Below are 26,095 nucleotides of genomic sequence, written 5' to 3'. Positions count from 1 at the left end.
CCAACATATCCACACCGTTCGTTAAATTTTCCTAAATGCGGTGTTCAAATAAAAGGGCTTAGGGTGTGCATGTTCAATAAGGTTTAACTTTTTCGAAAAGAGTTGCCACCTGTTAAGAAATTAAGCACAAATTATTTAAAAAGTTAAATCAATTGGTATAAGATGGGTAGCAATCGAAATGGTTTTGAAAGGGCTTTATGTCTTAACTACGTTAATGGATGCCGAATGAAAGTTTCAAGAAATATTTAGTTTGAAAATTTAGAACATTTTTGATGTGTTTGAGAGTTGCCCCAGTTTAAAGGGCTAAAATAAAATTAATTAATAAGTTAAATGAATTACTAAACGATGGTTATCAATGGAGATGGGTTTAAAATCCTCTATTTCAGAACTATATTTAGGAGGGTTGTCACGTGTTTAAAAAATTAATTTTCACTTAATTCATCATACTATTTATAACAATTTCAGACGAAATATAATTAAAGAAATTTTAGATCGAAAATGATTTTTAAGAGGGTTGCCGCCTGTTTTGATAGTCGTATTTACATAGTTTAATTATACATAAGTTACATAAACTTTTAAATATGGGTATCAAACGAACGGGTGTTAAGAAATCTTTAAATCGAACATTTAGATTTTTCAGGTTGCCAGTAGAGGGCTGCCACCTGTTGAACAAATTTAATTCAAATTATTTAATAAGTTCAAAGGATTGCCAAAAGATGGGCATCAAACGAAATGGGTTTGAATAGACTTTATTTCTGGACTGTATTTTAAACGATAAAAAAAATATTTAGTTTGAAAATACCTTTAAAGGGGTTGCCACTTGTTTGAAAAGTCGAATTTGTTTTACTTATACGCCAGCTACATAAATGAAACATCGAAATATTAATGTCAAACGAAAGAGTTTTAAGAAAACATTGGGCTGATAATACTTTAATATAGGGTTTCCGTCTATTTTTTTTGAAGGTCATCACATCTTCACCGTTATTTCGAATTTCCAAAATGAGAGTCAAATTAAAGAACTGGGATTCTACACAGATTTGCACAGGTTTTATTTTTTGAAGTTAGAACCTTTTTAGCGGTGGGTTTTTGAATAGGGTTTCATCTGTTTAAAAAATTTAATTAAATTTTGGTGTTTTGAAGCCATGCGGGTTCACTAGTTTTATTATTTACTTAGATCAAAATATTAAATTCTGTGGAAATATATATACTTTACAAATGTCTTAAATAAATTATTTATAGAACCATTTGGTTTATTATCGGTGATTTGGAAAAGTTGTTAACTAAAATAATAATTCAAGTCTATACAAAATTTTAAATAAAAATGTAATATTTGGGTTATTTCAAACTTATAACTCAAGGCGTAGGTTTCATACCACCTTCAACCGGGCCCAAATTTTGTATATCGTATTCTCGGACAAACCCCATATAAACCCAAGTTTAATAACTTGCAGAAAACTACAAAAAAGTGCAACAATTTTTCACCTTAATTTCAAACTTCTTTCTCGGAAGTGTTAAAATTTGTTTGAGTACACAGTATTTTTTTTAATTTTAGTCTGAAAATCTGCACGTTTCAAGTGGCTAAAAGTTGCCGTTGATTTGTTAGAATTTTTTTGACCAAAGCTGTTGTGGATTTCTTCCATATACAAATAAATTGAATTTATTCATTGTATGGGTGCCAATGCGACAAAAAAAAATTCAAATTAACGGTAATTCGTAGCCACTTGAAACTTGCATATTATCAGACTAAAATTGAAGGGGCTAAAGAACTGTGTACTCAAAAAAATTCTAACACTTCCTAGAAATAAGTTTGAAATATAGGTGAAAGTGTGTTGCACTTTTTTGTAGTTTTCTACAAATTATTAAACTTGGGTTTATGTGGGGTTTGTCCGAGAATGAACTATATTTTAATTGAAAATTCTCAAAAATAAATAAATAAAAATAAGTGGCAGACAATATCACCTTGAAATGGCGTCCTATAGATATGACCGATACAGTATTTATACAGCGTGGCGACGAATAACTGTTACCCAGGTTTTTTTGAGAAATAAAAGTGTCATTTATAGATTTTGCGAAAATAGTATTTTATTGTTAATTTTCCACAGATTTTACTTTAGTTGTATTAATTGGTTTTTAAATTTGAATCCTTATTTACATTTTCCAGCTGTGTAAACTTTGAGAGAAAAGTTCATTTGGCACGCAGGTCTTCGTCAGTTAATTTATCCCATATCTTCTGTAACCATAGGCAAATTTTCTCCATTTTGAGTCCCTTATACTCCCCGTTTTGTCCAACATAAGGCCTCATACTCATAAATCGAATAGACTCGGAACTGGTGACTAGAACGGCCATTCATTCGACCAACCTTATAAAGTTTTTTTATCTTTTGTATTTTTTTATACAAAGCATAAGAAAAAATACACATGAAAAAGACTTGCGTGCCAAATGAACTTTTCTCTCAGATTTTAAACTGCTGGCAAAAGTAAAAAAGGATTAAAATAATTAATACAACTAAAGTAAAATCTGTAGAAAATTAACAATAAAATACTTTTTTCGCAAAATCTATAAAGTACCCTTTTATTTATCAAAAAAAAAAAGGGGAGCAGTTATTCGTCGCCACGCTGTATGCAAAAGTACAAACAAACAATTTTTATCATGAAAACCATTTGAAAATGGTAAAAAAACGCACTCACTTTTGACGCTCCAGATAAAATTTTGTAAAACAATTGGTAATTAAAAAAGAAAGAGAGTAACAATTTATGAATTCTTGCCTTCGTGGACCGTTTGAACAAAATCATCCGCGCAAGTGTTATATTGAAAAATATTAGCTTCGTTCTGAAATTTGTTTTTTTTTTATTCTATGGCCTTATAACAATTATATTCAACAATTTTATTGAGCTCTAGGCCATTTTTAAATGAAAAACTATTGTGGAAAAGCAACAATAACTTTTATTATTATAATTTTTTTTTTTGAAAAATGGCGGAAGTGATAGCTATTTCGGAAATCACCACATTTCCACATCAGACTTCGTTCAGTAGGATTCGAATCGACGCACTGTGCTAAGTTCGCCTTGTAAATTATTGTTGCTCTTTTTTTTTGTTAAGCCAACACAATCAAGCGCAGCATTCCGCTGCAATTCACACTTGATCGTGTGTTGTTGGTTTTGTTTGTTTTTTTTTTTAAATAATTCTATTTTTAGAATGTTTAACTTTTAGGTGTGCTCGTCCTTAAGTTATTTTTTTTTTTGTTCTGAAATTTAATTGTACTTTTGACTACTTTGGTGTATTTTAACCAAATTCAAAAAAATTATAGTTTAAAAAACTATAACCTCGCTATTATAATTTCCATTCGTACTGTCATCAGGTATGTAACTTGAAAATAGAAATCGCTGCATCTTTTAGGCGCGTCAATATTACATAGTTACATCCCGAGCTAATAAAAGGGAGGTAAAAGGACAATTTTTTAGTTTAATAATATGCTTATTATTATAGTTTCTTCAACGATGACTATTTCCATACCTTTTTGAGATGTTTGTTTACCCATTTAGTAAATGTTTTTTTTTGAATAGCATCTCGCTCATCTGCAAATACAAAGAGAATAAGAGGAGCAAAAAGAAACCACAATTAAAAATCATAAGAACGATTGTTGTTAGAATTAGTAAATACTTAATGCAGACTACAAAAATATTACCTACTAATTAATTGTTACATTTTCCAAGCAAATATTATTTTTTCCTGAGAAGTGCAGCCTTCTAAAACCCAGTTAGCAAAATTCAGCTAAATAAATAAAATGACTTATTTTCTTACATTATTTTAGTTGCTATTTTTCAAATCGAGCTTTATGGTGCTGAAATTCGGATAAAATAGAATTTTTCTAATTTTTCCGTCGTTATTTGGAAAAAAAAAACACTATCAAAATCATACGTTGTCATTGCAGTATAGAATAACATTATTTTTTAAATTATCAATCGATAATTTCCTTTTCTGGTAATTTAAAATTGTTGAATAATTCGAAAAACTCCTTTCCACATCCGTGGGTGTAGTTGGACAAAATTTAAATAAACTTAATTCTGCTGGAGTGTATTTCGATAGATGTGCAGTCCTGGTTGTGAAACCCGTAAGTAATATACATATCTTTTATATGAACAGTTTTCGTATAGGCAGGCCCAAAATACTTTCAACTTTTTCTGAGTATGCATATATATGTTCAACATTTCGTATTGCTTTTTCACAGTTGTCACAATTTCCATACTTTCTTTCAATGTCAAACTTTGTATTTGAAGCTTTGTTATACCTACTATCCAATAAACAAAATTTGCGTAAATGAACGCCAGATCTGTTCAGATTTCTTCCAACTCGAGCAGTATGTATCAGGGACGGATAATAATCATTATTTTTTTTAATTTTAAACAAAAAAATCATCGTCGTAAAATAATTTTAGCTATATTCAGGTATTTGTGTTCGCACGTCCTACTGTAATTTACAATTATTTTAATTTTTTTAATTTTACCAATAAAGATTTAAAAATAATAATTAATAATTGAGTTTAATAACGATTATATACATATATTGTAAGTACTCTATGGTTGATACATGTTATTGTAATAAGTATGTTGACTAATTGTTGCCTATTTTAGTGTAATTCTGATGAGGGTGCAATGCTAGCACCGAAAGCTTAATAAATATATAAAATATACTTATATTGGCTCGGAGATATCGCCTTTGGTTTTATCTTAGAATTAATATTGAGTTTTATTTTTTCACGTAAGAATAATGATCATTCCAAAAACTCAAAAGCTATACCAGCGTGATTTCCCACGTATCCTCTTCAGAGGTACGACACCCTAATAAAAGGAATAAGTTCCAAAATTTTCAGGTTGCGTCTGCATGGCCTTTTCAATTTTTTAAGTAATCATTATTTTTAAGTGGAAAAATTAAACTCAATAATGATTATTATCTCTGAGCGAAAAAATAAAAATCATAAAATAATCAATATTTGAGAAGACCACTTGCAAACAGCGTTATGTAATTTTATAAAAGAAAGGCATAAATTTGAAAAAACGACTACGACAACAAGTAACATTTAAATTGAATCTTTTTTAATATTACCTGAAAATTTTGATAAATAAGAGCCTTATAAAATTGTAACATAACATAACATGACATAAGAAAACATTAATAGTCTGTCTATACGACCCAAAGCAGTTTTCTAAGTTCATCAGAAGATGTATACTTTTGAAAGTTTATAAGTAAGTATGATAGCGACTTTTGGAAGAAGAGTTAACATTTGATGCTATTTTTTCAAAATATAAAAAGATTTTGCACTGTGTTCTTAGTGGACATGAAACTATTTTAAATACTGGTGTAATCCACCAAAAACTAAACATCGAAAAAATTTTACATAGCGCACTTCGCAAGTGGACTACTCATTCGTGGCCGAAGAAATTTAAATCAAATAATAATTATTTCCGTTGACAAAATAAAAATCATAAACATTAAATGCTAATTTAAATTATTTTACTCATAATCACCGTCCCTGGTATGTATGTACGAGGGATGTTGCGAATATTTGCATTCGCATTCGTTACGCGAATGATTCGCATCATTTTACACATTCGCATTCCCATCAAATGATTGTTGAAATGGCAGTAAGTCTGTCTAACCAGGGTGCGGACAATAACCGGCTTTTAGCTTCAGGCGCTAAACGGTTAAGTAGTATATCAAGCAACATTGATGGGCCTTCAACAAGTTCTGCTAAAAGTCTTATAAGCAACCTAGAAATAATTTTAGATTCCTCCAGCAAAACCAAAGGCTTGGATGTAGAATCTGGAGACATTAAAAAATGTGAAATGAAAGCTCAATTGAAGGCCTATCTTAAAGAAAAACGAGCTTATCTCGGTGAAAATTCTCTCGATTGGAGGAAAACTAAACTAAAATACGACAAATTGACAGATCTGGTCCGCAAATATTAGAGCGCTCCACCCGCCAGCGTTCCATGTGAGCAATTGTTCAGTGCAGCCGGCTCTACGAAATCAAGGCTCTACGAAATCGCCTCATGGGAGAAAAGGCAGAAAAATAACTTTTTTTGAAATATATGTAATATGCTCCTTTTGAACTTGGCTTTGTATAAGTTAAGCACTCGTTCAACGATGATTTAAGTTGATTATAGCTTTTTTAATGTTATTCCAAACATTCGCATTCGCGAATGTGAAAAATATGACATTCCAAACATCCCTAGTATGTGCATATGCTTGCACTGCAGCAAGGCGAATTCATACAAGGTTGTGCCGAATTTAGGATCTATGAGCTCCTAGGCTGTTTCCGTGGTGTGGGCCCCCTTGGGAGTACTAAGGCAAAAAGCGGCCACGGGTCTGCTTCAGATGTTAGCTTTTTTAAGTTTTAAACATAACCTATCCTTACTGGTAAAAATTACGATTAGGTTTTTCTATATACTCTTAAAACACCATGGATATTGGATGGATATTGAATGAAGAAAAAACTTTTTAATTTTTCATGTGTGTATGTACATACCAGTGATGGAGAAGTAGGCACAATAGTGCCATTTTTTGCACTTTCTTTCACAGAGGCACACTATTGTGAATACGCAGTATGAAAAGTAAGTTTCCGTACCAAACTTTTAATTCAACATTTTTAGAAAGATTCTAAGTTTGCAGTTTTATAGTCCATTAAATAAAAGTGCAAATTTCTGGAATATTCCAATGATTTTTGATATTTTTTTTCCATTAAAAAAAATTTCGAACACGCTTTATATGGAAAAAATGCATGAAATTGAAAACTTGGAATCTCCTTAAAAATTCTGAATTCAAAGTTTGTTGTTGGGAAAACCTGCTGAATTTTTATAATTTTTGTGCAAAGTTTGAAATTACGATTTTTGGGATTCTGTGTAATTTTACTATGAATTTATGTATATGTCTAAGGAATCCTTCATAAAAGTGAATTACTGTAATAATTTAGCTAATTAATAATTATTATATTACTACAGTGTGTTTTAAAAATATTATTTCAAAAAATATATTGTTCTTAAAACGCCTTAAACAATTTAATTTTGTGGCACTTTCATATTGGGTTCGGCACTATTTTTGAAGACCATTTGGCACATTTTGAAATTCCATTCCTGGTACATACATACGTATGTATGTACAGTGCCGGACAATAGTAGTGACTGTGTTATTATTTATATCTTAAAGAAACTGCGTGAATAAAAGCCAAAAAGTTCAGCTTTTCCATCATGGACGTCCGAAGTCGGGTTTTTATCAGCTACAGTTTAGAAAGAGAAAGGTATGTTCTTAAGCTGATGACAGATAAAACTTTGTGGCTTTACGGGACATTTATAACTTTGTCAGTAGGGCGCAAGACGATAAGGCATGATAAAAACATAGCAAGGTAGAACCGTTCTCTCAATTTGTCGGCCATGATTTTTTTTTTGAAGCTTGCCAACATTTTAAAATCATATAAAAGTGAAAATAAAAAATTGAAATTGTTCGAAATTGTTGTTGCTTGAGATTGAAAATGAAAATGTGTGTGTGAGTTTGTGAGTTAATTTAAAAATTAAATTGTTTGGAAATGTCAAGAATTTTAAAAGTGACTCTCAGCGGTTCTACCTTACTATATTTTTATCATGCGATAAGGTATGCCTAGTAATAGAACGATACGAGTGCCGAGTACAGAATATAGATACTTTTCAGGAGTACTGAGTAGTATCGAGAGCTCGATACTTTGGCAAACACTGAGTAAATATCGCGAATACCAAAAAGAATCGGCGTGTTAAAAGCTTTTTTAGTAAAAAAATTTTAAATTTACATACTCAATTTCGTTCTTTCAATTACATTGAAAATTGTTAAAAAATTATCCAACAAACATTATGGCGAATGTTCCGAAATTATTTTTGATATCCAGTGTGAATGTCGTGTAAATGAACATAATACTCATTTACCTCAATGCTGTCACGACTCAAAAAACCAAAAATTCGGGAAAAACAGCTTTAAAATTTTGAATTTAAATATTCTGCCATAGTAAAAATTAATACATATTTTGTTCTAATGAGCTACTAGTAGTCGGTACAGCTATGCAATTTGTACGCAACATAGAAGAAGAGGGAGGGGTAATTTCAACACCGGGCTCGGTTAAAAATTCTTTAATATTTGGAAAAGGAATTCTTGCCTGACCTTCCATAATGAATGGTATAAGAGGGTGGTCTTCGGCTCGATAACTTGCCCATTCTCCAGCGTAACGGAGCATTCGGTATCCTATGTATTTTACCTTCGCTGAAATTTCGAAATCCAAACCGTTCTCGAAAAAAAATTATGGAAGAGAGCTTATCTTTCTTTTAGAGAATGGGGCTCCCCACATTTGAGGCCATTAGAGCAGAAGCAGCCTAACACACAAGTATTTTTCTTTTGTACCTACAGTGACGGGCAAAACTGTAACATGGTGTAACACTTTTTACTTCAGCCATCGTTATATTTCCGAAGTTCTAACGACTTTCAGACTTTTGTTGTATATTCCGATTGGCACACCTGCACCTCCTCTCTCATAATGATTTGAAGTCAATCCAACGACAATAATAAAACCAGCAGACAAAAATGTAAATTAATGCAAATGTTACAGTTTTGCACTCATATATTTTTAAGAACTTTTTAACAAGTTTCACGAAAAAAAACTATTAACACAATGTTCAGTACCCTTTTGCTTTTTTTAGTTCCTGGATGCGATTTACCATACCTTATTTGTATCTCTGTAAAAATTTTGGAGGTATATCCTCCCATATATTCCTAGTTTGCTTTCAGCACATGTACTCCATTGGACGGACTTGGATACTTAGTAAGCTGTGCTTTTAGTTGATTTCGCAAATTCTCGATTGTGGAGGTCATTTCAAATTAGCAAATTTTTACCTTTGTATCCAGTCTTTGCGAACATGTGCAGTGTGTTTTGGGCGATTTTTCAGCAGAAACTCAAATTTTTTCGACTACATCTTGCAAATTTTGTTGAAATATGAACAGATACTGTTCCTTACGCATAATCCGTGCTAGCGGATAAACAAAATTTTTGAAATACAACCCCAAACTATTACTGACCGACCACTGTGATTCACAGTACATGATGCGCATGGGCTTAATTTGGGTCTTTGATCCAAGACCATGCCCGGCCATCTGATTGAAAGTCAGACCAAATAACCTTCAATTGAAACTTAAAAATAGGGGTGTTCTCGAAGTCTTACACGATGCACGGCTTGTACGAAATGCAAAAATACTATTCCAAATTTCGAAGAGTACGATAAAATGGTAGCATGCATGGGTAGCAAGCAGCGAGAGTATGTATCAATAACAAGAGACAGCAAAAAAAATGAAGTGAGCGAGATGAGAGGAATGAGGGAAATATGTAGCAATTCCAACAACAAAACGACTAGCACAGGGTTTCATTTATCTTGCTATGCTATTTTGCAACGTTGCATATGCAATCCATGCAATCCCTGCTAAGTGCAATGGCTTTGCAAGATTTGGAGAATAGCCCTAATGTGTTTTTAATTGCATTCTGAAAGGCCTAGCATATCCCAATAGGTAACGGTCCGGCTTTCGGGCGATACAGCAAAATGCTGCCACACTCGCACATGTATTTTGATTAAATTTGCTTTTTTCTTATTTTATGATGCCTTTGCGCTCAATTTGGCAATTCTCCGCCTCGCTGTCTACTGACTTGCATTAAAGTTTAATACCTTAAGCGCTGTAATAGTGGCTGCATCGCTACTTGCTGCTAAGTTCACAAGATATCGGATCGTAATATTTTTTGACAAACTTCCTTTGTCCTTGGGAACACTTTAGGCTATAGTTTTTCACAGTGCTAACATTTTCAAGTGTTAGCCACTTTTCCTGCGGTCCCGCCTCTCCGCAGTAAATCTATTATTTACATTTATGATTCCTGATTAACCATATTATTTACTGGTGATCACTTCTTCAATAAATTAAAATACGGAAAAAATTCATCTGACTTCCTACTAAGTAAAAGATAACTGTAAAACGCCAAAACTGAGAGTGAGTGCAAAACTGTAACATTTGCCTTAATTTAAATTTATGTCTGTTTTTTTTTGTTGTTGTTGTATTGACTTCAAGTCGTTAATAGAGAGAGAGTAGGGGTGTACCAACAGGAATATACAACAAAAGGGTGAGAGTCGTTAGAACTTGGAAATATAGCGGTGGCTGAAATAAAAAGTGTTACACAGTTTTACTCGTCACTGTAATTAACTTCTTAAAAGAGTTTCTAAGTGATAAATTTTCAAATAAAGCTCACTTATATCTTAATTTAATGGTTCAGTACGTAGCTTTATACTTTAAATTAAGGAATGAGGTAATTTGTTTTTAAAATCAAGTTTGTGACTATTCTAAATAGAAAAGTACCAAAATCATAATTTTGGGTTAAGCCACTTCTGCTCTCACGGTCTCATTTATTTATCCCTTTCTACATTTCCATATAATTTTCAAAGTAAAGTGATTTATAGATATAAGCGTCAAACACTTATAAAATATTTGGTTTAAAAATCTTTCAATAAACTGTTTGCTATAAACATTTATTTTAAGTGTTGATGTTGGTTGAGAACGAAAAATGCCACTGAAGATGGCACTTAGAAGTAAACTAATGGCAAGTTTACTTCAAACACTCCTCTAGAAATGCTTGTTTGTTTGATCAGATTTCAACTTTAAAAAGCTATGTCTATTAAATTTACAAATAGAAAGAGGTCATGAAATCAAAGCAATCTGATTTTTCCTCACTTTTCGCGTTTGCTCTAAAAATACTTGAAATTACGAGTATTATCGATACTTTTTTTTCAAATATGAGTACTGGCATCGAATGTTCTTTAGAGTATTCTAACTGAGTATTAGTATCGATACTTTTCTAAAAAGTTCTATCAGTAGGTATGCAACAATGAACGCCAAGGAAACAATTTTGTACCGCTTTTTAACTGGTGAAATTTGGTGTTGATTTTATATATTTAAATATTATATAAAAATAAAAATTAAACCAGCTGACGCACATAGGGGTATTTGACCGATTTAGGCGGCCAAAATTATTTTTATGAAAATTTTAACTCAAAATGCTTAGAAACGACGTATTACGATATTTAAAACTTTAAATGTTTAATATCAAGTAAACAGAGGGGGAGGATGTCCAAGTATTCCAACAAAAAAACGAAAAAAGGTGATTAATGTTCGACATCGATAGACTCCATGTTATCGAGGTCCCATTGTAGAAAAATTGAGACCTACGTGTTCGTATCGGCGAGGAGAAGCTTTATATCTAAGTTAGAACATTAAAAGGGTTGCCGCCTGCTTAAAAATTAAACGCAATTAAGTTAAATGAATTACTACAATGTGGGTAAGATTCGAAATGGGTTTGAAAAGGCTTTATTTCCAAGAAACGTGTAGGAGAGTTACCATCTGTTTAAAAATTAATTTATAAGGTTATAGTTTTAACCTATCTTGAACAGGGCTGCCACCTTTTAAATTTAAAATTAAATACAATGTATATAATAGGTTAAGTTAATTATAACAATATGAATATCATATATGGGCAAATCTAAAAAACAGGTAACCTTTGTGTTATTTAGCTTTATTTTCACTGTTGTAAACTATATGAAGCTGGTTGCTTTTGGATATAATTCATTGACGTATACTTGAAGCCTCAAAAAAAATGTGGACCTATTTGCTGCATTACTTTTGAATTATAGGTGTTTAAATTTAAAAAATAATGAAAACAAGTGAATTTGGTATGTAATTTTTAAAAGGGGCACAATTAATTATGTCAAATTAGCTTCGATAAACATCGAAAGATTGATAACTACTCGTTAGATTTCGAGTTTGATTGACTCTCTTGGTACGCGATTTAATATTTATGTGCCCGATTCGGTGATGAAGTAATTTGTTTAAGTACTTCAGATGCATCTCTCATTCCTGCTGACCGTAATTTTATTGTAGTAGCTAGAGTCAACTCTCCCGTATCACTACAGTTCCGTTTCAGTTTCGGTTTTACGTCTCTTCGTTCTATCGCTGGACTCAACCAAAGGTTTGGTAGGCCGTCCTGGAAGACTGATCGTTTTTGGTATAGAAAAGGATCCTTTAATCCATTCCTGATTATTTTTTATAAAAGTATCGGCTGTTCTATAGGCTTCAGTCCACTTTTTTAATTGGCTTTTAAATTTCGCAAAACTACAGTTATTTCATTCTTGGAATAATTTTCCGACTTCAGTTCTTTTTTTGGGCCGCATCTATCTTTGCATTCATTGAAAAAATATTGCAGCATTCGGAAACTCGTAAATTTCCCCGCGAACTATGAACTTGACACACTGCGGATTTTTATTAAAGCTAGAATATCTTCGTGTTTTAAGCATTTTTAAGTGCACACGTGGTAACAAATAAATATCTGATATTTGAGTGTTCAAGCCGTTTGTATTTTATATACTGAAAATAATGAATGTCAAAACTGTTTTATGCAATGCCTAATGTTTTTGATGTAATCAATTCGCGAATATTCGAGCCTACTCTGTATTCAAAAAATTCTTACTACCTTATTGTCTTAAAAACTGAGTATTCAAAAACTTCTTACGATTTTATTGCCTTAAAAACTTATTTGCATATTTTTACTAGAACTTACCGTCAAGCAGATTTTTTTTTTCTAAATGTACTGACAACTATGTATTTTTTCCTCTGTAACTCTCCAAACTTTTCAATTCAACCCATCTTTAACTATACCCTCCCCCCCCCCCCCCCCCCCCCCCCCCCCCCCCCCCCCCCCCCCCCCCCCCCCCCCCCCCCCCCCCCCCCCCCCCCCCCCCCCCCCCCCCCCCCCCCCCCCCCCCCCCCCCCCCCCCCCCCCCCCCCCCCCCCCCCCCCCCCCCCCCCCCCCCCCCCCCCCCCCCCCCCCCCCCCCCCCCCCCCCCCCCCCCCCCCCCCCCCCCCCCCCCCCCCCCCCCCCCCCCCCCCCCCCCCCCCCCCCCCCCCCCCCCCCCCCCCCNTAGCGGCGTTGAGTGGTGTTACATAACTTTATGACTGTAGTTTATTCCTCACATCCNAGCCACTGCATAGAAAACGCACATTTTCAGCAGGTTTTTTTTGTTTCCAAACTACGAATTGTCAAGCATAACAACCAAGCAAGAATCTTAGCGGCGTTGAGTGGTGTTACATAACTTTATGACTGTAGTTTATTCCTCACATCCATTAAAATTACCAAAAATAAAATATTTTTCCTCAGCCGGTACCAGTTCATATTATATTTGCATTAAACTATGTGGATTATATGGTATTTACCTTCTTTACAATTGTCTAATTTAATATAATTAAAAAAATTAACACACGATTTAGAGCAGTTTTTTACCACTTCGGCTTGTATTAAACACATCTAAAAACCAAATAATCAATTATCAACACGGTACTTTGACAGCGCGGTGCGAACGAATGAAAACAAAGAGGGATTAAAAAATAACGAAATCTAGTCAAGAATTATATTCTCTTCACCCTATATACAGTTATAAAAGAATAATGTGCGTTTTTAAAATTCGACTTTTGGCCTCCTAAATCGGCCAAATACCCGTCTGTGTGACGGTCAACGCGCGCACAAAGATAGGAGTTCGCCATCTTTTCGCTTCGCGCTGCGGCTAAAACTATCTATATTGGGCATGCTTCTTGCATTGCGAATCTGTCATGCAAAGCGAAGCAATCGTGTATGTAAGGGTGCTTTCCAAAACGTCAAAATACAAAGCATCAGTCTCTTTTATTTCTAAACCACACTAGAAGAAAAAGCCTAACTTGCGCAACCTAGTAGAAAACTAAAATCTAACCGTGGTTGCGCAGATTTGGCATTAAAATCTACTGAGGTCTAGAAATAAAAGAGACTGATGCTTTGTATTTTGACGTTTTGGAATTCACCCTAACTTCCACATTTGGGAAGCAATCTTTGACGTTATAATCAAACAAAACTTTGTACATCCATATTTCTTTGCTAACACATTCTAGATTTTTTCATAGTCTGGTTGAAACTGCATGCAAAAATTTTTTAATTGTATTACCGATCCCCAAATCCAAGTCGTTTTCGTATATCTCAAAAAATTTGGTACTTTCCGATAGCATTTCTTTATCACCGAGCGCGTCTTATTTGTTGAGTTTGTAGGCCTCAATCCTCTTTCTCAGTTCACTCTCAAGTGCGTCTCTTAAAGGTATGAATCTTTGGGTTCGAAATTTATTCGATGTTTTTTTAATGTCATCTAATTTTTAAAAGTGTTTTTATTTATTTTCATTTTATTTATTTGTTTCTTTTTTTTCTTTGCTTCGAAAATTCTCATAACCCCGGCGTTCGATACATCAATCTTATGTTATTTCCGCTGAAGCTAATAAATATGATGATCTCACATTGTGAAAATGGAACGGTTTTCGAGATATTTTAAAATTTCGCTCGTTTTGGTATTTTCATGTTAAGTGCATGTGCAAGTGGTTTTTATATAGGGAAAATTTACACAATTTTATAATCTTACATTGTTGACTTAAACAATGTTGTAAGTAGAGATTATATATTATGTGTTGTTGTTGGTTGATTTTTCCGACAGGGTGGTAAGATGATTTATTTTGGAACGAATTTACGTCATCCCTTGTGAAGTTTGGTTTGCAGACAAACCGGTTTCGGCGTTGTGCCATCTTCAGTGTCACGAAAAATTACACTGAAGATGGCATAACGCCGAAACCGGTTTATCTGCAAACCAAACTTGACAAGTGATGATGGAAATTCGTTCCAAAACAAATCATTATATATTATCTTAAGTTTCAGTGAAGTTTTGGGCATTTCCAATATTTTGTTTGTAATGTATTTAATTTCTTTGTTAAACCATCGAACAAAAAACTGAGATGATAAAAGGACCCGATGTTGAATAAAAAGGTAAGATATAGTCTATATTTTCAAAAATAATATAGTTCAAAATGTAAAATTATCAAATAAAATTAAAGGTAAATTTTCGTTAAATAAAAACCATTTGCACATGCACTTAACATGAAAATAACAAAACGAGCGAAATTTTAAAATATCTCGAAAACTGTTCCATTTTCACAATGTGAGACCATCATAATTGGATTCAGCGGAAATTCTACATAACATTGATGAATCGGATGCCATGGTTATGAGAATTTTCGAAAATTTGCAAGATAGAAAAATTTGTCCAATTTTGGGTATACAAAAACCACTTGCATATGTACTAACTAGGAATGTTAATCCCGGGCTCCCGGTCTTTTTTAAACCCCGAAAATCCCGGGATTATTTGCCTAGAATCCCGGGATTTTTGGGATGATATGGTGAGCAGTTTTGGCTATATTTCCTTTTATATTTAATATTTAATATTTTTTTTTATATAAATTTGTAGCTCAATATACATATAATACCTTGCGACAGGCAATTTTACAAACAAAAAAGCAATATATTCGCGAAACCAAGGTCAGTAAAGTTGCGTTCTTAATGTTTCTCTCTGACGTTAGGATTTTTTAAAATAACTTTGAAATTTGAATTTCAAAAAATGATCTAAAAAGTCAGTGCATTGTACTTTAAAAACTAGTATAGGTATCAAATTAAAGAGGAGATTCTGTAAAGTTAAAACAGATTAAATTTTTTGGTGCGTAAGGGACGACTAGGTATTGAAAATGCCCTTTTATAATTTTATTTTTGAATATCCTTGAAATTTTGCTATTCTTATTTAAAAAAAAATTATATGTTAAGGACTAACTTTATTAGCTTAAAAAAATAAAATAGATAAAAGGGGCATTCCTATTCGCCCATGTGAACTCAAAAGATTCTACAGATTTTTTTCTTTCATTTGGTAACCATTTTTTGTTTTACATTGCACTGAAATTTTTAAATAAGTTTTGGAATTATTCTTATCTTTGAAATTATAGTATTTTTAAAAAAATCATGATGTCAGAGAAATGCCCATTTATATGTATTTAATTATATGTAGTATGAGGTAGACTTTTATACAAAAATTTAAATAATGAATAAACAAAAGGAATATAGTTCTTTGCTAATAAGCTCATTCAAAGGAAAAAAGAGAAAGGTAGAATGAACGAACATCATTCAAAGTTGAACCAAGATGTGTTGGTATTTGAAAAAAAAAACATTGGGACACGAATGACTTTTTTTGCACATAAATAAAAATAGTGGGAAAATACCTTTTTACCGAGATCCCATAAGTCTAAAAAATAATAGTTTTGGCCCAGTTATTTAAGTTTTTCGTAAATCAATCTTTGAAAAAATTAAAAAAAAACAGCATCAAAAATTTCATTATTACGATTCCGTTGAAAAGATTTTTAAATTTTTTTATGCAGATTTTTTTAAGCCTAATTTGTTTTGTCATCTGAGGGAACCTTTCTCAAAAAGTTCTTTAAGAAACTATTTTTATTCATAAAAAACTTCATTTTTGGAGGCATTTTCAAATCGGTTCAGCTCGCTTAAATCTAAATATTTTTCCGAAATATTTTGGTAGACCTCTTAAAATATAATAAATTTTGTAATCCCGGCGGAAAAACCGCAACTTTTTTTGGTGATGCAGTCTAATGTACAGTTGTCCACAAAATAATAGGAGTGCGATATTTTGACCAGTTTTGGCTATTTGTCTTTTGTTTATTTAATGTTTATTATTTTTTTATAAAAGCCTAGCTGGCTATACAACAAACACCATATAAATTCAGATTTTAAACTTTGTATAAAAATTATAAAAATTTTGCAATTTTTCACCCAAATTTCAAACTTTTTAATCAGAATGTTTGTAGTTTTGTAGCACATTAAATTCTAGTCTAAGGAAGTGCAAGTTTCAAGCGGCTAAAAAATTCCGTTGATTTTTGGCAATTTTTTTGCTGGCAGTGTCCTCCATATAAAAGAAAATTGTCGACATACTTTGTATGGAAAAAACGTGAAACACCTTTGACCAAAAAAATTCTCTGAGACTGAGTATTTTTTCGTTTTTAATTGTTATTAGGTTCAAAATTCTTAGCTACAAAAGGGTTTACCAACCAAAGCTACCCTATTGCTTGATGACGCCCCTAGCCATCCGCCAGAAGATGAACTTAAAACTGCTGATGGCTCAATATTCGTGGTTTATATGCCTCCAAATTTAACGCCTTTTATTCAGCCTGTGGATCAAAGTGTGATTCGCTTAACTAAGCTGTACTACAAAAAAAAACATCTGCTGTTATTAGCTGTAGGAAAAGATGACATCACATAATTTTTAAAAACTTTAACTTTTAAAGATGCTGTATCATTCTTAATGCTTGCTTGGAATCAGCTGAAGGCAAGTGAAACAGCGAAATGTTGGAAGCCTCTATTAGAATGTTTCAATGCCACAGAGCCAAATGAAAGCGAGGATGAAGACGATGATGGTCCTCTGAGCTTACTTCGCCAAAAAATATTGCAGGAAAAATATAAAGAAATCGATGATATACAGGGTCTGCTGAAAGTTGTAATACCGGAGGTAATTTTATTGACCCTATTGACATTCACCTGTCCATTTTGTTTTTATGTACTTTTATTATTTTAGGAAACCTACACTGAAAATGATATCTAAAATTAAAATACAATCGAAGACGACGAACCAGTTGTAGAGAAAGATGCCGAGGATACTGCAGAAGCTGGTGATGATGACCAAGGCAAAGGACAGATCGGAAATCTTATAAAAGCCACTGAAACTATTAAAAACTGACTATGCTGGCATAATAGTATTGAGAACTCTACGTGAAAAACGGGTCCAATAGTCAATTTCCTCATGCATGAAGCAAACATCTATTCGCGAGTTCTTTCAATAAACATTCATATGTCCATTTATATTTTACTAAGTGTACATTTATTCCAAAGATCTGTTCAACTTACATGCACAAACATGAATTTTGAGCAAATAAAACAAGCTTTTGAACAAAATAAGTTAACCTTAATATAGTGAACAACCTGGATGCTGTGAACAGGCCATGCAAAAATTGGTTCACTATATCCAGACACGACTGTATTTATATTTAGATAGAAGAGCTTCTCAAACCTTATTGATGCAATTCTTTCGATTTAAGTTGCAGAAAAATAATAAATATCTAAATCCCGGGACTGATCCCGGGATTGAACCAACGACATCCCGAAAATCCCGGAATCGTAACAATCGAAAAAATTAACATCCCTAGTACTAACATGAAAATAACAAAATGAGCGGTGCAGCAGGGAAACGTTCATTTCGTCACATGAATATTGTGAATTTTAAAAATTTCCCAACTTCAAGCAAAGTGTTTTTTTTTTTTATTAGGACTGAGCTGGTCGGTTCGACTCGCGTCTTAAGAATTGTAAATATATAATTTTTTCGCTTAACATGTTATTTTTATTTTTATTTTTATTTTATTTTTTCATGTGGCGCGGCCCCCTTGTGGCGCGGGCCCCTAGGATAGCGCCTATGTAGCCTGTGCTTAAATCCGGCCCTCAGTAGGAGTATAAAAACAAATATATGAATTCGCTTTGGGTTACGCATTCTTGTCGTTTCTTTTTCCCCGAAATTCAAATATGCAAAAATAAGCACGTAAGTCGAATATATGCAAAAACGAACGAAATTTACAGATGTATGCAAAATACGCCTTTTCAAGTACATATTTCTATAAATTTGTCAGTCTTGGTCATTAGATATAAGACTTTTTTATTCGTCAAATACAGGGTGTCCTAGACCACCCGTCCACCCCCTGTAAAATGGCGGGAAATGTTTTTTATTGAAACCGCAGAAACTTAACCTACTAAATCGGGGATGATCTATGTTTTGGCGGTATTACCGACTTCCAATTCCGACCGGAAGTGGGTTAAACTGACCGGAACATACATGTTTTTACTACAGATTCGGATTTCATGGAAAAAATATAAGTAATTTTTCTTTAAATATTTTTTTTCTCTGAAGCGCATTTTCACCTTTAAATGACCTTCGAACTTCAACTCGTCTTGGGTCTTTAAATGAGTGAAAATATTTCTATTATAAACTGAAAAAATATGGACCTACTAAATCTAGGATGCTCATCTTTTAGTCGTATTACCGACATCCGGTTTGGACCGGAAGTGGGTTAAACTGACCGGAGGTCCTTTTTCTTAAATTGCAGATATATGTCTTTATTACAAACTCGGATTTTCCGAACAAAAAGGCACAACTTTTATTTGAAACTTTTTTCTCGGAAGTATCTTTTACAATAGACTGATTCAAAAAAAAAACGATTTTTTCGACATTAGTGTGCGATGTATCAAAATCTCTGAAAGCATCAAGAAAAAACATGATGCTGAAAAGTTGAGAGAAATCGGTGGTCGTTTAGGGGTTGCTCAACGCGATTTTCAATTTTTACCAAGTCGCGCACCTGAAATACATCTTCGTCAAAAATATCGTCTATTTACCACAAATATTGACCTAAATGTCTGAAATACATACCATTGTTAAAGACCATGAAATCGACTAATGTAAAATTTTGCTAAAAAAAAATGTTCATGTTAATAAATAATTAATGGCTAACTAGCGAAAATTAGTTAGTCGATAACTAATGATCCCAATAACTTTTTGAGCTGAAAATTGAGACGAACCTATAGCACACCTTCAGAGAGTATAATACAAAAACATCCGCACTCATAATTTGTTAGAGTTAAACAACTTATTTACCTTCTGGGGTTAGTTGGGTTAAAATCTATTCCACCTTTTGCTTAGATTCTTACGCATGGTGGAATTTATTTTAATCCAGCTCGAAAAGTGGTATAATGTTTTATGTTATGTAATCGAAATAAACGTTAATGTATCGACTTTATATCAATTATATAATTTTTTATTGCAATAATCGCTATAACCCATAAAAAGTTATACAATGAAGGTTTAAAAACATATCTACATAAACAATTTTTAATTTGAAAGAAAAAGTGGAATGGTAACAGCAATTAGCAATTCCAACGGAATGTCAGAGAATGAGCAAATAATGATAATTATGTATAAGCAACTGCAGATACTTGTAGCAAAAATTATTCCCATATCTTCATAACTGTACTTTTTCTAACATCTTTGAACTTTTTTCTGTGCTGGCTAACTGTTAAAAACAAAGAATGCATTACTTGAAAGGGAGTTTTCAAATTTTCTTCAAATGCATCCTTTTTTTTCTTCGGTCACCGTTTTTCTGGACCTATTTTTCTTCAACAAACACCAATTCTTCCAAACTTTGAGAATATTTTTTATTAAGTAATTTTTTGGTGTGGTGCGATGCCCAATTTAGAATATGCAAGAATAATTTCATGGGTAGTGTTAGCCGCACTCTCTTTAACGTTTTGCTTTTTGATGTTACGGTAAAATCCAAACAAAGCGAGGACTTGACTTTTGGAGGGTAATTTACTTCTTGGAATAGATCCACTTTCCTTTCCGACCAGCCACATCTTCTGCAAAAAGTAGCACGTACAAAAAATTTCACTTGATCGCTTTAATCATTTTGAACTAACTCCTGTTGTTCTTTTTTTATTTTATTTTATTTTTTTTTTTCATTTCAATGTGATCGTCCCATCCGGGTGGCTTTGTGTTATTCCCTTCAGTGTTTCATGTTACAGTGTTAGCCGTTATTAAACGTCAATTGGACAGATCTTAACCCACCCACATAGCCCCAAAAATTAAAAAAGTTGTTTAACTCTAACAAATTATGAGTGCGGATTTTTTTGTTGTTGTATTATACTTTCTGATGGTGTGCTATAGGTTCTTCTCAATTTTCAGCTCAAAAAGTTATTGGGATCATTTTTCACTAGTTAGCCATTAATTATTTATTATCATGAAAATTTTTTTTAGCAAAATTTTACATTAGTCGATTCCGTGGTCTTTAGCAAAGGTATGTGCGAAATTTCAGACATTTAGCTCAATATTTGTGTTAAATAGACGATATTTTTGACGAAGATGTATTTCAGGTGCACGACCACCGATTTCTCTCAACTTTTCAGCATCATGTTTTTTCTTTCACAAATTTCAAAAAATCGTTTTTTTTTTTTAATCAGTCTATTTTACCACCTCTAAATGATCTTAAAACTTTATCTCAACCTGTAGCTCGTTTCTGTAACAATTCTCTACCAAGGCGAATTGAGATATGAATTCGCCGCCCTGTTCCCTACTGCTAATGAGTAGTAGAGAATGACGTGGATTCTCTACCAGTAGAGAACTAATTGGAGAGAAGAGTTACAGAAACGAGCTACTGGACTCCTGTTGAAAATTTGTGAAAAAGGCACTTCCGAGGAAAAATATTCAAACAAAAGTTGCGTATTTTTGTCCACAGAACCTGAATCTGTAGTAAAAACATACATGTATAACTTAAAAAAAAAATGGACTTCCGGTCAGTTTAAACCACTTCCGGTCCGAACCGGAAAAACTTTCCGACAAGAGGTATATATATTAATGCGAAGCTTTCGAATCTGTGGTAAATATATGTATATCCCGTTCAAAAAAATTTACTTCCCGTGAGTCTAACCCACTTCCAGCCCAAACCGGGAGTCGATAGCGCGTCCTCGACTTAGTAGGAGACATTTTTTTTTTTTTTTTCAATAGAAACATTTTCACTCATTTAAGAAGTCTTGCACGAGTTGAAGTTCGAAGGTAATATAGAGGTTGAAAAAGGCACATCCGATAAAAAGGTTTCTAACAAGAACTACTTATTTTTATCCTTAGAATACGAATATGTAGTAAAAATATGTATATCTAATTTGAAAAGTTTAACCCACTTCCGGTCGGAATTGGAAGTCGGTAATACCACCAAAACATTGATCATCCCCGATTTAGTAGGTTAAGTTTTTGCGGTTTCAATTAAAAACATTTCCCGCGATTTTAGAGGGGGTAGACGGGTGGTCTATGACACCCTGTATTTGACGAATAAAAAAGTCTTACATCTAATGACCAAGACTGACAAATTCATAGGAATACTTGAATAGGCGTATTTTGCATACATCTGTAAATTTCGTTCGTTTTTGCATATATTCGACTTACGTGCTTATTTTTGCATATTTGAATTTCGGGGAAAAAGAAACGACAAGAATGCGTAAACCAAAGCGAATTCAAATATTTGTTTTTATACTCCTACTCAGGGCCGGATATAAGCACAGGCTACATAGGCGCTATCCTAGGGGCCCGCGCCACAAGGGGGCCGCGCCACATGAAAAAAAAATAACATGTTAAGCGAAAAAATTATATATTTACAATTCTTAAGACGCGAGTCGACCCGACCAGCTCAGTCCTAATAAACAAAAAAAACACTTTGCTTGAAGTTGGGAAATTTTTAAAATTCACAATATTCATGTGACGAAATGAACGTTTGCCTGCTGCACCGCTCATTTTGTTATTTTCACGTTAGTACTAGGGATGTTAATTTTTTCGATTGTTACGATTTCGGGATTTTCGGGATGTCGATGGGACTGATCCCGGAATTTAGATATTTATTATTTTTCTGCAACTTGAATCCAAAAAATTGCATCAATATGGTTTGAGAAGCTCTTCTATCTAAATATAAATACAGTCGTGTCTGGATATAGTGAACCAATTTTTGCATGGCCTGTTCACAGCATCCAGGTTGTTCACTATATTAAGGTTAACTTATTTTGTTCAAAAACTTGTTTTATTTGCTCAAAATTCATGTTTGTGTATGTAAGTTCAACAGATCTTTGGAATAAATTTATACTTAGGAAAATATAAATGGACATATGAATGTTTATTGAAAGAATTCGCGAATAGATGTTTGCTTCATGCATGAGGAAATTGACTTTTGGACCGTTTTTTCACGTAGAGTTCTCAATACTATTATGCCAGCATAGTCAGTTTTTAATAGTTTCAGTGGCTTTTATAAGATTTCCGATCTGTCCTTTGCCTTGGTCATCATCACCAGCTTCTGCAGTATCCTCGGCATCTTTCTCTACAACTGGTTCGTCGTCTTCGATTGTATTTTAATTTTAGATATCATTTTCAGTGTAGGTTTCCTAAAATAATAAAAGTACATAAAAACGGAATGGACAGGTGAATGTCAATAGGGTCAATAAAATTACCTCCGGTATTACAACTTGCAGCAGACCCTGTATATCATCGATTTCTTTATATTTTTCCTGCAATATTTTTTGGCGAAGTAAGCTCAGAGGACCATCATCGTCTTCATCCTCGCTTTCATTTGGCTCTGTGGCATTGAAACATTCTAATAGGGGCTTCCAACATTTCGCTGTTTCACTTGCCTTCAGCTGATTCCAAGCAAGCATTAAGAATGATACAGCATCTTTAAAAGTTAAAGTTTTTAAAAATTATGTGATGTCATCTTTTCCTACAGCTAATAACAGCAGATGTTTTTTTTTGTAGTACAGCTTAGTTAAGCGAATCACACTTTGATCCACAGGCTGAATAAAAGGCGTTAAATTTGGAGGCATATAAACCACGAATATTGAGCCATCAGCAGTTTTAAGTTCATCTTCTGGCGGATGGCTAGGGGCGTCATCAAGCAATAGGATAGCTTTGGTTGGTAAACCCTTTTGTAGCTAAGAATTTTGAACCTAATAACAATTAAAAACGAAAAAATACTCAGTCAAACTGTTAGGAATTTTAAATGTATTACTCATGTACGTGAGGGACGAAGCAATGGTGAAACCATTCTATGAAGATGTCTGCAGTTACACCATAAATTTCCGATTTTTTCAACAATTTCATATTTTTGTTCCAACGAAAGGAATTTCCTCGCAGACATGATAACACTTAAAAATTATTTAAATGCTAAATTTATTAGCACACAAAAATTAAAAAACCACATAAAACAGCGCACATTCACTCACAAGCGGTTGGAACTCGACAAGAACCAAATAAACATTAGCATCAAATAGTAGCAGCTTTTCTAGTAATAAACATAAAGTGGTAAATTTCAGGGAATAACCGCTTTCATTTCCGGTTAAATTTGGTATTTTTTTGTCAATTTATGCTTGCCGTTGCTTTTAAAATTTTGTTCGCTATTTAGAGGCTTTCGATTGTTCACTATTTAGAGTACTCTGTGTAAATATTTCGGTGTTCACTATATCGAGGTGTTACTATAGCGGGCGTTCGCTATATAGAGACACGACTGTAATAAGTAATTTCATACATTTTCGGGGAAAAAGAAACGACAAGAATGCGTAAACCAAAGCGAATTCATATATGTGTTTTTATACTCCTACTCAGGGCCGGATTTAAGCACAGGCTACATAGGCGCTGTCCTAGGGGCCCGCGCCACAAGGGGGCCGCGCCACATGAAAAAAATAAAATAAAAATAAAAATAACATGTTAAGCGAAAAAATTATATATTTACAATTCTTAAGACGCGAGTCGACCCGACCAGCTCAGTCCTAATAAACAAAAAAACACTTTGCTTGAAGTTGGGAAATTTTTAAAATTCACAATATTCATGTGACGAAATGAACGTTTCCCTGCTGCACCGCTCGTTTTGTTATTTTCATGTTAGTACTAGGGATGTTAATTTTTTCGATTGTAACGATTCCGGGATTTTCGGGATGTCGTTGGATCAATCCCGGGATCCCGGGAAATGCACTGCAGAAAACTTATTTTTAACCAGATGTTGTACAACAATAAAATACACTACAGAAAAATTATTTTTAAGCTGATAACCAGGCAAGCGTGAACAACACCATTATTTTTTTCTCTTGTGTCTACAAATTGGTGACCTACGCTAGGCGCAAATCGGTTTTTGGCATGTGCAACACTCAAAAAAAGACTGTCTTGCCCTTTTCGGTCTAACCGTTTCGGTACATTCTGTGTACTTCGTTCTTTTCTTGGTGCTTCTTGTTAGTATAGTTTATTTATTGAAGTGAAGATGGGCTGAAAATCAAGCGTTGAATTCCGCAGCTTTTTTTGACTAAGATACGAGTAGTGGTAAAAAAGTTTCAGTGTAAAGTTTGTAAAAAAGTTTATAACGGTGATCATTAAAGGTGTTCTTACACGATATGGATTTGCATGTGTTCATGCCACTTTTTACATATGGAAATGCCAACATATCGTGTAAAGACAAATTAGATTTGTTTCTGTACAAAGCAGATGCACGTACATACCAAGTAGAAATGTTTCTATTTTCATCTGACACCCCGTTAGAATCATCTGAATTTAGTTTATTTCGTTTTCAAAGAACGTATTTTTAAATAGTTAAATAAAGACTATGAATTTGACAGACATACGCAATTACATATGTATTGAAAAAGTCACATTTACAGATGTAAGAACACCTGAACGGTGATTACTTGCATAATTAAAAGCAGGGACGTGAACCGGTTTTGAACCGAACTGGTTTTGAACCGGAAAAGCGCTTTTTCTATAAACTAACTGAACCATTAACCGAACCGAAATTTTCCACAAATGTTTGATCCGATGCGAAAACCGAACCACTTTTAATAAAGGTTTAAAGGTTCGTTTCATCCAATTTTCAGTAGACAAACTTCCACCTTTTTTTCTTTTTGTTAAATATGGTAATACACACCATGTTTGATTACCATGTGGCAATATCAAATGTTAGGGCAACCCATCTCATTCGACAGAGACTTTTCCTTGCGCGTTGTTGCACTTGACACTTGATGCATAAACTTGCGCGTTATTTTTTTATTTCCGAACCGTTGAACCGAACAGAAACCCCGGTTCAAATCAAAAAAACCGCTTTGACGAACCAATCCAAAAGTTCAAAAACGGTTCAAACCACTGAACCGAACGGACCAAATTTTTCTTTCGGTTCACGTCCCTGATTAAAAGTATATTAAATTTCTTCTATGTTATTGATCCGCCAGTTTTTGGTAGTTTTCGAAAATTAGCTAAGAACGCGTATTTTGATGGTTTTAAGGAATACTAAAAGTTTTATGAATATTGGCAGTTTGCAAATCTGATACCAAGATGTAGGTGTCTGTGGTGAAAGGTTAAAATATGTACAGGACATTATTTAACATGGATATCCTGGTCAAAAACTAACAATTCTTTCCAAATAGTAGAGATGTTTCTCTTTCATTTGGTACCTATATTATTATGAAATAATGCCACTAAGAATTTTTAAATAA

The 26,095-nt window shown here is 33.5% G+C and overlaps 1 protein-coding gene across 13 annotated transcripts in view; it reads right to left on the bottom strand.

The window, feature by feature from the left end:
* The window catches only part of shot (dystonin-like protein short stop), an 852,754-nt gene that overhangs the window by 732,233 nt on the left and 94,426 nt on the right, over window positions 1-26,095 (bottom strand). For all 13 annotated transcript variants that reach the window (XM_017608278.1, XM_017607978.1, XM_017608395.1 and 10 more), the window contains one exon: window positions 3,515-3,576. In XM_017608278.1, coding sequence (XP_017463767.1) covers window positions 3,515-3,576 — 62 coding nt within the window. The remainder of the gene's footprint in view (window positions 1-3,514; window positions 3,577-26,095) is intronic.

This window comes from Rhagoletis zephyria, unplaced genomic scaffold (genome assembly GCF_001687245.7).
Source record: "Rhagoletis zephyria isolate East Lansing unplaced genomic scaffold, Rhagoletis_zephyria_1.1 Rzeph_scaffold_00007, whole genome shotgun sequence".
NCBI classification, from domain to species: domain Eukaryota; kingdom Metazoa; phylum Arthropoda; class Insecta; order Diptera; family Tephritidae; genus Rhagoletis; species Rhagoletis zephyria.
The sequence above is the reverse complement of the archived record's forward strand: the minus strand, read 5'-3'. Positions and strand labels throughout refer to the sequence as shown.